The following is a 12,358-nucleotide window of genomic DNA, read 5'->3' as shown; positions in this document are numbered from 1 at the left end:
GTTTGAAACTGCTAATAAGTCCAATCAGTAATACATGATCTTTAGCTTCTAAACCATGAATAGTAGATTTCATTTTTTGTTAAAATCTATGTCTAAATTGAAAGGGGTCGAAGGGTCTGAATGGTGAATAAAAGCAGTAAAATGCTAATCAGAAGATAGAAGTACTAAACTCACTCTATTAATTTACATTGTGTTCAGTAATCTAAAGCAACATGCATATTAGTCTCCTTTTTAAATTGGTAGTAGCCCCTGCGACTTGAGAGTTTGTGAAGTGCTTCATGACCACCATTTAAAAAAATGTGTTAACTTCTATAGCTCTTCAAGGTAGTTATCAATCATCCCTGTTTTATAGATGCAGACATTTAGACTTAGAGAAATTAAGTCACTCAAGATTTGGCTAGTAGTTAAATAAGTACTAAAATACATGGAAGTATACCCCAGAATTTATTCCACAGTTAAAACCTTTAGCTGCAATCATGGGTTTTTTGCTTTAGAGGATTCTACATAAATGCACTGATACTGTTATCAAAAAGTTGTCTTGAGGGGTGCCTGGTGGCTTAGTCAGTTAAGCATCCAACTTCAGTTCAGGTCATTATGTCAGGGTTCATGGGTTCGAGGGTTCGAGCCCCACGTCAGACTCTTCACTGACAGCTCAGAGCCTGGAGCCTGCTTCAAATTCTGTGTCTATCTGCCCCTCCCTGCTGTGCACACACTCTCTCTCTCTCTCAAAAATAAACATTTTTTTTTTCAAAGGCTTGAATGTCACAATAATATATATGTTCCGTCACAAGTTTAAATGTTTCCCTGGGTGATGTCTGATAACAGATTAAATTTCAGGGGTATGATTTTCATTACTTTTTCCAAGGTAATAATTTTGAAAGCTATCAATAATATTTTTTTATTTTTAAAATTTTGCTTCAAACCAAGGTTTCACTTAAAATTACAAAATAATTTTTAAAACGTGGCTACCTGATGTTGACTGTTAATATCTTTACGATATGTAATTAAAATTTTTATTCAATATTTGATTACCAAGTATTTCTGAATTTTCTGTCTTTATTCTACAGAATGATAAATAACGCTGATCATCTCTAGAAAGGATATTGATTCACCTCATGTAAAGTATGCTCAGTTCCTTTCCAGTGGTGTAAGTATCTAGTCCTTTTCTTAATTTTATCTCTTAATTGTTTTAATAAAGTGAAGAAATCATTATGATTATGATCCAGAAATGACAGCAGTCATTTGTAGAGTTGAAAGAATTTTTTCATAATCATGTGGAAAGGAATGAATTTTCAAATTACCTTTCTCTTCTGTTTTCAACTTTGAAGTCTGACATTAATTTTCAACTTGAAACTACTCTACTAATTATTTCAAACTGTTTAATAGCCTAGAAACTTCCAAAATAGATGGCTAGCTACTATTCGATTCCTTGTGACAAGCAGAATATTGGAAGCATGTTACTTTAACACTGCCTTTGTATGCAGACTCCTAAGCACCTTAGCCATTTTCCTTTACCTACTGGAGATAATGTAGTTAAGTCTATTAGCTAATGTCATTGGTAGCCTTTCTTTGGAGTCAGGCAAAAAATACAAATTGAGATGGTGGTATTATGTTGAGAGTTTTGTTTTTTTTTTTTTTTTTTTTTTTGTGCTAGGATATGAACTGTAACCACTAGTTCATATTAAATAGGCCTCTGAATAAAAGTATTCCGGGAATTTCAGATATTAGAGAAGATAAAGTATCTATTAGCTCATTAAGTGGATCTTTGAAGTCTAATGCAGAGTGCCTTTAGCATAAGTATTTTCTAAAATTTGGTGTAGTCTATGTTTCGATTAAATTCCTTCCGTTTTGTTTGACAGTTCTCTAATCCAGTAAGTAGACATTAACATAGATTTTCTTTATCATTTAGGTTTTTCATTAAAGTTTTTTCCTGTCTCATTGACTCTATCACATATCGAAAAGTCTCTGGAATAGGCCCAAGTGATGTAAACTGTAGCCTGAATTTTTGGTAAATAGCTATGTCTTTGGGAAATGGCAAGGCACTGCATTGCTTTGGGACTTAATTTCCTTTTTTTTTTAATGATATAATTGCTGATAGCTATTTTTAATAGCCATTAGAATGTAAGCATCATGAGGTGAGGAGTTTTTGCCTGATTAGTTCCTTGTTGCATCCTTTCTTCCTTGTATAAGGTCTGACACATAGGGCATATTCAGTAAATGTTAGTTGAATGAATGATTTTTCTCTAAATAGTGTCCAGATTTCTGATTCCATACCTAGTTTATATTTCCTTCTATAAACTTGCATGTTTTTACTTGAATTTGTTTCCCCAAACATGTATGAGGTGGCTACAATAAAAAATGTCATCTTAATGATAATTTAAAAGTAATTATTGTAAAGTGTGATTGGCACAGTGAAATATAATTTTGTTTCTCTCAAAGTCTTTTTATATATGAAAGAACTTTTTTATACTGTTGTCTTTTTTATACTACTTTTTTATACTTTTTTTATTGTTTTGCTTTAGTCAGTTCTCCTACTGGTTTGAATTATAGAATCATCTTAACATACTCAATCCCCAGTAAATCTTCATTTCTCACTTACTCTCACTTCCTGTCATTTTTAAACTTTAAGACTTCCACTCCTTTGATGGTAATAATTATGAAAGAAGTTAATGTGCCATAAATACTAAGAAGGGCCTGAGTACATCTTTAGTTGATGAATATTATGATTAGAATGTGTTAGATCATCATGTGGTAAATACCATGTATGCAAAACAAAAGTAACTTATGACTAGATCATATTTTGCTTACTCATTCTAGATGAAAAGATAGCAGAATCAAACTGAAGAAAATGCTGTTATTTAATAAAATCTTATTAACTGTTAATGCTTTACAAGCAAGGTAGTAATGTCATTTTTGCACAGGTGATTTCAAGATTAATCATTTGTGGATGGTTTAACCTTCTTTGCTTTGTATGTTTGTAGAATTTAGGTTTTTTTAAAAAATATTTTTTTTTAACGTTTATTTATTTTTGAGACAGAGAGAGACAGAGCATGAACGGGGGAGGGTCAGAGAGAGAGGGAGACACAGAATCCGAAACAGGCTCCAGGCTCTGAGCTGTCAGCACAGAGCCTGACGCAGAGCTCAAACTCACGGACCGTGAGATCATGACCTGAGCCAAAGTCGGACATTTAACCAACTGAGCCACTCAGGCGCCCCTGTAGAATTTAGTTTAAGAAAGTGTTCTGGACTTCATGGTTATCTAAGAAGGGTTTAGGTGCATATCCAAGTAGGGATAAAATTTATTATAAAATAGGTTTACTATTATGGTCTGATACAGTATCGTCTTTTAGAGTATCCGTTTATGAACTGAGCCATAATTCCTGAATTTAATTGTTCTTTTCTGCTTTAAACATTGTGTTACTGCAGTGTCAAAATTCTTCTCACATCATTTTCAATTATTGTTGGCCTGAGTCTGCATTCAGATTAGTAATTTAAAGTGAAAGATACTCCTTATCCTGTGAATAGTATTTGTGCTACAGAAGAAAATTAATTCAGTTTTTACACATTATCTTTTTTTCTGCTTATAAAATAATTGCTGGTATTGTGGACATAGATGAACTTTGTAGGTCATTTACTGCCATAATTTCAGGATTACGTGCTTTAGGTAAATTATAAGAAACAAAGTGTAGAAATGACAGAATGTACCTTTGTTAATGCACATTGAAATACTATTCTTGATATCTAAGAAAACTTCTAATCTTGGCATTTTCTCAGTGAAACATAGTACCTTCAGTGTTATATGTAGGATTTGATCCTGCTCATCATGCCATTGTTATTCTACTCTATAGTGATCATACCTTCCATTCTAGCAATTGTAGATCTTTTTACATTAGGTATATCTTTGTACTAGGGACCTCTTTTGGTGCAAGGCACAAACATCTAATTTAAACAAACTTTGGGAGGAAATTTAAGCTCTTACATCACATACAGTAAGAGCAGAGATATAGCAGTGTCTCAGGAATTGCTAGAACAAAGAATATGAACACTGCAGAGCTTTCCCTTTTGCTCTGCATTTCCTGCTATGTCTGCTTTATTCTGCTACAAAGTGGCTTCTTCCACAAGGTGAAGAATGTACCAAACTAATGTCTTCCTGCAACTGAGCACAGTTAGAGTGACTGTCCATCTTCCTGCTGGTCTAACCTAAATATTTTGATGAAAGCAAGACTTGACTTCCTTGTGTACCTACCCCTGTGATTGGAAACAGTGAGGCATTCTAGGCAGACAAAATAATACACATTATCTCCTTTTCTGGCTGTTATCTCTTTTTATGGCTTTTGGGATAAAAGTGTTTCCCATAGTCAGTTAATCTGAAATTACCTAAAATACTAAATTGTTTTAGATTCTGTGTGAATTGTTAGTTTTGATATTTCCAATACAAGCTTTAGGATGGATTCTTTTCAGTAATTGGTTAAATTCACATAAAATTTATTTTAGTTTTATGCTAACATACAGACTGCTGCTCCATACAGAGAAAGGTTTGAAGAATTATATACAGATACTTTTTTTTTTTTTTTTTTAATTTTTTTTTTCCAACGTTTTTTATTTATTTTTGGGACAGAGAGAGACAGAGCATGAACGGGGGAGGGGCAGAGAGAGAGGGAGACACAGAATCGGAAACAGGCTCCAGGCTCCGAGCCATCAGCCCAGCGCCTGACGCGGGGCTCAGAGCCTGACGCGGGGCTCGAACTCACGGACCGTGAGATCGTGACCTGGCTGAAGTCGGCCGCTTAACCGACTGCGCCACCCAGGCGCCCCGAGATACTATTGTATTGATTGATTTTTTTTTTTTTTTTTTTTTTTTTTTTTTTTTTTTTTGGTCCATATAATAAAACAGTTCTTGAAGTCTCATTTAAGTAAGGTCAGTTTTGGGGGCACCTGGGTGGCTTAGTCGGTTGGGTGTCTGACTTCGGCTCAGGTCATGATCTCACAGTTTGTGAGTTTGAGTCCCACCTCAGGCTCCATGCTGACAGCTTGGAGCCTGGAACCTGCTTCAGATTGGGTGTCTCCTCTCTCTCTGCCCTTCCCCTGCTTGCACTCTGTCTCTGTCTCTGTCTCTGTCTCTGTCTCTGTCTCTCAATTAAAAAATTAAAAAATTTAAATTAAGGTCAGTTTTGGGGTACCTGGGTGGTTCAGTCAGTTAAGTGTCCAACTTCAGCTCAGGTCATGATCTCGCAGTTCACAAGTTCGTGCCCTGTCAGGCTCTGTGCTGACAGCTCAGAGCCTAGAGCCTTCTTCGGATTCTGTGTCTCCCTCTGTCTCTCTGCCCCGCCCTCACTCATAATGTCTCTCTCTCTCTCTCTCTCTCTCTCTCTCTCTGAAAGATAAATAAAATATTTTAAAAAATTTTAAGTAAGGTCAGTTTATGAAGTATTTTGAAAGCATTAAGACTGATGTTAGCAAAGGACAGGCCTACTTTATTTACAAGAGAAAAGAATGGTGTATGGAAACCTCAGCCTATCAAATCAGTAAATTAAGGGGTCAGTTTTTTGGATTACTAAAGGGATTGGGCAGTCAATCTTTTATTTTTTAATTTAATTTTTAATTTTATTTCCAGTATAGTTAACATGCAGTGTTATATTAGTTGCAGATGTACAATATAGTGATACAATTATATACTCAGTGCTCATCATGATAATTGATGACAGGATTACTCTTAATCCTCTTCGCCTATTTCACCCATCCCTCACCAGCCTTCCCCTTGGTAACCATCAGTTTGTTCTCTATAGTTAAGAGTTTGTTTTTTGCTTTGTCCCTTTTTTCTCTGCTCGCTTGTTTTCTTCCTTAAATTCCACATGAGTGAAATCATATGTATTTGTCTTTCTCTGACTGACTTATTTCACTTAGCATTGTACTCTCTAGTTCTATCCATATTGTTGCAAATGGCAAGATTTCATTATTTTTATGACTGAATAATATTCCATTGTATATCTATACCACATCTTTTTTATCCATTCATCTGTCAGTGGATACTTGGGCCACTTCTGTAAGTTGACTCTTGTAAATAATGCTGCAGTAAACATAGGGGCTCATCTATCTTTTTGAAATAGTTTTTTGTTTTCTTTGGGTAAATACCCAGTAGTAAAATTACTGCATCATAGGGTAGTTCTATTTTTAAATTTTTGACGAACCTCCATACTGTTTTCCACAGTGGCTGCGCCAGTTTGCATTCCCACCAGTAGTGCATGAGGGTTCCTTTTTCTCCACATCCTCACCAACACTTCTTGTTTCTTGTGGTTTTGATTTTAGTCATTCTGACAGGTGTGAGGTGAGATCTTGTAGTTGTTTTTTTTTGTTTTTTTTTTAAGTTTTTGAGAGACAGAGTGTCAGCGGGGGGTGGGGGTGGGTGGGGGGGAGGGAGGGACAGAGAGACACAGAATCTGAAGCAGGCTCCAGGCTCCAAGCTGTCAGCACAGAGCCCAACGCGGGGCTTGAACACGTGAACCGTGAGATCATGACCTGAGCCTAATGCAGATGCTTAACTGATTGAGCCACACAGGTGCCCCTAGGGATCTTGTAGTTTTGATTGGCATTTCCCTGATGATAGTGATGTTGACCATCTTTTCGTGTGTCTGTTGACCATCTGTATGTCTTTTTTTTTTTTTTTAACGTTTATTTTTGAGACAGAGAGAGACAGAGCATGAACGGGGGAGGGTCAGAGAGAGGGAGACACAGAATCCGAAACAGGCTCCAGGCTCTGAGCCGTCAGCACAGAGCCCGACACTGGGCTCGAACTCATGGACTGCGAGATCATGACCTGAGCCAAAGTTGGCCGCTTAACCGACTGAGCCACCCAGGCGCCCCAAGTATGTCTTTAGAAACATGTCTGTTCGAAAAATAAATGGAAAAATATTCCATGCTCCTAGATAGTTAGAACAAATATTGTTAAAATGTTAATACTACCCAAAGCAATCTACATATTCAATGCAATACCTATGAAAATAACACCAGCATTCTTCACAGAGCCAGAACAAACAATCCTAAAATTTGTATGGAACCAGAAAAGACCCTGAATAGCCAAAGCAATCTTGAAAAAGAAAACCAAAGCAGGAGGCATCACCATCCCAGTCTTTAAGCTGTATTACAAAGCTGTAATCATCAAGAAAGTATGGTACTGGCACAAAACCGGATCAGTGGAACAGAATAGAGAACCCAGAAATGGACCCACAAACGTTTGCCCAACTAATCTTTGACAAAGCAGGAAAGAATATCCAATGGAAAAAAGACAGTCTTTTCAGCAAGTGGTGCTGGGAAAACCAGACAGCAACATGCAGAAAAATGAACCTGGACCACTTTCTTACACCATACATAAAAATAAACTCAAAACGGATGAAAGACCTAACTGTAAGACAGAAAGCCATCAAAAGCCTAGAGGAGAAAGCAGGCAAAAACCTCTTCGACCTTGGCTACAACAACTTCTTACTCAAAAAGTCTCCACCTCCGGAGGCAAGGGAAACAAAAGCAAAAATGAACTATCGGGACCTCATCAAGATAAAAAGCTTCTGCACAGCAAAGGAAACAATCAGCAAAACTAAAAGGCAACCGATGTAATGGGAGACGGTATTTGCAAACAACTTATCAGATAAAGGGTTAGTATCCAAAATCTATGAAGAACTTATCAAACTCAACATCCAAAAAACAATCCAGTGAAAAAATGGGCAAAAGACACAAATAGACACTTTTCCAAAGAAGACATCCAGATGGCCAACCAACACATGAAAAAATGCTCAACATCACTCATCATCAGGGAAATACAACTCAAAACCACAATGAGATATCACCTCACACACCTGTCACAATGGCTAACATTAACAACTCAGGCAACAACAGATGTTGGTGAGGATGCAGAGAAAGAGGATCTCTTTTTCACTGCTGGTGGGAATGCAAACTGGTGCAGTCACTCTGGAAAGCAGTGTGGAGGTTCCTCAAAAAACTAAAAATAGAACTACCCCATGACTCAGCAATTGCACTACTAGGTATTTATCCAAGAGATACAGGTATGCTGTTTCAAAGGGGCACATGTGCACCCCAGTGTTTATAGCAGCACTATCAACAATAGCCAAAGTATAGAAAGAGCCCAAATGTCCATCAATGGATGAATGGATAAAGAAGATGTGGTATGTATATGTATATACACACACATACCACGCATACATACATACATACATACAATAGTGTATTACTCGGGAATCAAAAAGAATGAAATCTTGCCATTTGCAACTATGTGAATGGAGCTAGAGGGTATTATGCTAAGCAAAATTAGTCAGATAATCATAGGACTTCCTCATGTGAGGACTTTAAGATACAGAACAGATGAACATAAGGGAAGGGAAGCAAAAATAATATAAAAACAGGGTGGGGGACAAAACATAAGAGACTCTTAACTATAGAGAACAAACAGAGGGTTGCTGGAGGGATTGTGGGATGGGGATGATCCAAATGGGTAAGGGGCACTAAGGAATCTATTCCTGAAATCATTGTTGCACTATATGCTAGCTAACTTGGATGTAAATTAAAAAAATAAATTTAAAAATATAAAAACAAAGTCACTGTCATAGAAAATACTTACAACAGAGAAAAAATGATAGTTAAAAACAGTTGAATGTTAATATATATAAAATAACACATATTACCTTTATGACATATAATAAATCTTTTACATAATGTAAAAAAAAGAAAAATGTTCTTGTCTTCTCATTTGTTAATTGGATTATTTGTTTTTTTGGTGTTGTATAAATTCTTTATATATATATATATATAGTTAATATAATTTATCGTCAAATTGGCTAACATACAGTGTGTAAAGCGTGCTCTTGGTTTTTGGGGTAGATTCCCATGGTTAACCGTTTGCATACAACACCCACCCAGTGCTCATCCCAACAAGTACCCTCCTCCATGCCCATCACCCATTTTCCCCTTTCTCCCACCCCTCCATCAACCCTCAGTTTGTTCTCTGTATTTAAGAGTTTCTTATGGCTTGTCTCCTTCCCTCTCTGTTTGTAACTATATTTTTTTCCCTTTCCCTTCTCCCATGGTCTTCTGTTAAGTTTCTCAAGGTCCACATATGAGTGAAAACATATAATATCTGTCCTTCTCTGACTGACTTATTTCATTCACCATAATACCTTCCAGTTCTATCTGTGTTGCTGCAAATGGCATCATTTCATTCTTTCTCATTGCCAGTAGTATTCCATTGTATATATAAACCATATCTTCTTTATCCATTCATCAGTTGACGGACAATTAGGCTCTCTCCATAATTTGACTATTGTTGAAAGTGCTGCTATAAACATTGGGGTACATGTGCCCCTATGAATCAGCACTCCTGTATCCTATGGGTAAATTCCTAGTAGTGCTATTGCTGGTTGTAACGGTAGCTCTATTTTTAATTTTTTGAGGAACCTCCATACTGTTTTCCAGAGCAGCTGCACCAGTTTGCATTCCCATCAACAGTGCAAGAGGGTTCCGTTTCTCCACATCCTTGCCAGCATCTGTTGTTTCCTGAGTTGTTCGTTTTAGCCATTCTGACTGGCGTGAGGTGGTATCTCAGTGTGGTTTTGATTTGTATTTCCCTGATGATGAGTGATGTTGAACATCTTTTCATGTGTCTGTTGCCCATCTGGATGTCGTCTTTGGCAAGTGTCTGTTCATTTCTTCTCATGTCTTAAGTGGATTATTTGTTTTTTGGGTGTGGAGTTTGGTAAGTTCTTTATAGGTTTTGGATACTAACGCTTTATCTGATATGTCATTTGCAAATATCTTCTTCCATTCCATTGGTTCCCTTTTAGTTTTGCTGATTGTTTCCTTTGCTGTGCAGAAGCTTTTTATCTTGATGAGAGCCCAATAGATCATTTTTGCTTTTAATTCCCTTGTCTTTGGAGATGTGTCAAGCAAGAAATTGCTGTGGCTGAGGTCAAAGAGGTTGTTGCCTGCTTTCTCCCCTAGGGTTTTGATGGTTTCCTGTCTCACATGTAGGTCTTTCCTCCATTTTGAGTTTATTTTTGTGTGTGGTGTAAGAAAGTGGTCCAGGTTCATTTTTCTGCATGTTGCTATCCAGTTTTCCCGGCACCATTTGCTGAAGAGACTGTCTTTATTCCATTGGATATTCTTTCCTGCTTTGTCAAAGATTAGTTGGCCATACATTTGTGGATCCGATTCTGGGTTCTCTATTCTATTCCACTGATCTGAGTGTCTGTTTTTGTGCCAATACCATACTGTCTTGATGATTACAACTTTGTAGTAGAGGCTGAAGTCTGGGATTGTGATGCCTGCCACTTTGGTTTTCTTTTTCAATATTACTTTGGCTATTCAGGGTCTTTTCTGGTTCCATATAAATTTTAGGATTGTTTTTTCTAGCTTTGAGGAGAATGCCGGTGCAATTTTGACTGGGATTGCATTGAATGTGCAGACTGCTTTGGGTACTATAGACATGTGATGATATTTATTCTTCTAATTCATGAGCAGGGAATGTTTTTCCATTTCTTTGTGTCTTCTTCAGTTTCCTTCATAAGCTTTCTGTAGTTTTCAGCAAACAGATCTTTTACATCTTTGGTTAGGTTTATTCGTAGGTATTTTATGGTTCTTGGTGTAGTTGTAAATGGGATCAGTTTCTTGATTTCTCTTTCTGTTGCTTCATTATTGGTGTAAAGAAATGTGATCAATTTCTGTACATTGATTTTGTACCTGCAGCTTTGCTGAATTCACGTATCAGTCCTAACAGCTTTTTGGTGGAGTCATTCAGGTGTTCCAGGTAGAGTATCATGTCGTCTGTGAAAAGTGAAAGTTCGACTTCTTCTTTGCCAATTTTGATGCCTTTTATTTCATTTTGTTGTCTGATTGCTGATACTAGGACTTCCAGCACTATGTTAAACAATAGTGATGAGAGTGGACATCCCTGTCATGTTCTTGACCTCAGGGAGAGTTCTCAATTTTTCCGCATTGAGGATGATATTAGCTGTGGGCTTTTCATATATGGCTTTTATGATGTTTAGGTATGTTCCTTCTATCCCAACTTTATTGTGGGTGTTTATTAAGAAAGGATGCTGTATTTTGTCAGATGCTTTTTCTGCATCTATTGGCAGGATCATATGGTTCTTATCCTCTCTTTTATTAATGTGATATATCACATTGATTTGTGAATATTGGACCAGCCCTGCAGCCCAGGAATGAATCCCACTTGATCATGGCGAATAATTCTTTTTATATGCTGTTGAATTCATTTTGCTAGTATCTTATTGAGAATTTTTGCATCCATGTTCATCAGGGATATTGGCCTGTAAGTCTCCTTTTTGGTGAGTCTCTGTCTGGTTTGGGTATCAAGGTAATGCTGGCTTCATAGAATGAGTCCAGAAGTTTTCCTTCGTTTCTATTTTTTGGAACAGCTTGAGATGGATAGGTATTAACTCTGCTTTAAATATCTAGTAGAATTCCCCCGGGAAGCCATCTGGCCCAGAACTCTTATTTGTTGGGAGATTTTTGATAACTGATTCAATTTCTTCACTAGTTATGGGTCTGTTCAAATTTTCTATTCTTCCCATTTGAGTTTTGGTAGTGTGTGGGTGTCTAGGAATTTGTCCATTTCTTCCAGGTTGTCCAGTTTGTTGGCATATAATTTTTCATAGTGTTCTCTGATAACTGTATTTCTGAGGGATTGGTTTTGATAAATCCATTTTCATTCATGATTTTATGTATTTGGATCCTCCCTCTTTTTCTGAGAAGTCTGGCTAGCAGCTTATCAATTTTGTTTATTTTTTCAAAAAGTCAGCTCTTAGTTACATTGATCTGTTTTTCTTGGATTCTATATTGTTTATTTCTGCTCGGCTGCTGGCCTTGGAGTTTCTTTGTTGTTCTGCTTTGAGTTCCTCTAGGTTTTCTGTTAGATTTTGTATTTGGGATTTTTCTTGTTTCTTGAGATAGGCCTGGATTACAATGTATTTTCCTCTTATGACTGCCTTTGCTTTGCTGCATCCCAAAAGGTTTAGACTGTTGTGTTTTCATTTTCATTTGTTTCCATATATTTTTAAATTTCTTCTCTAAGTGCCTGGTTGACCCATTCATTCTTTAGTAAGGTGTTCTTTAACCTCCATGCATTTGGAGGTTTTCCCAGACTTTTTCCTGTGGTTGATTTCAAGTTTCATAGCATTGTGATCTGAAAATGTGCGTAGTATGATCTGAATTCTTCAATATTTATTGAGGGCTCTTTTGTGACCCAGCATGTGATCTATCTTGGAGAATGTTCCATGTGCACTCAAGAAGAATGTGTGTTCTGCTGCTTTAGGATGAAAAGTTCTGAATATATCTG

General features: G+C 36.8%; 1 protein-coding gene across 9 annotated transcripts in view; it reads left to right on the top strand.

The window, feature by feature from the left end:
* The window catches only part of HMBOX1 (homeobox containing 1), a 193,626-nt gene that overhangs the window by 74,436 nt on the left and 106,832 nt on the right, over positions 1-12,358 (top strand). For all 9 annotated transcript variants that reach the window (XM_078445583.2, XM_078445582.2, XM_078445581.2 and 6 more), the window contains exon 2: positions 1,068-1,147. In XM_078445583.2, the coding sequence (XP_078301709.1) occupies positions 1,125-1,147 (23 nt within the window). In that variant the 5' untranslated portion in view covers positions 1,068-1,124. The remainder of the gene's footprint in view (positions 1-1,067; positions 1,148-12,358) is intronic.

The sequence above is a fragment of the Panthera onca genome, chromosome B1, assembly GCF_046562875.1.
Source record: "Panthera onca isolate mPanOnc1 chromosome B1, mPanOnc1 haplotype 2, whole genome shotgun sequence".
Classification (NCBI taxonomy): domain Eukaryota; kingdom Metazoa; phylum Chordata; class Mammalia; order Carnivora; family Felidae; genus Panthera; species Panthera onca.
Note: the sequence above shows the minus strand (reverse complement) of the source record. Positions and strands in the feature narration are given on the sequence as shown.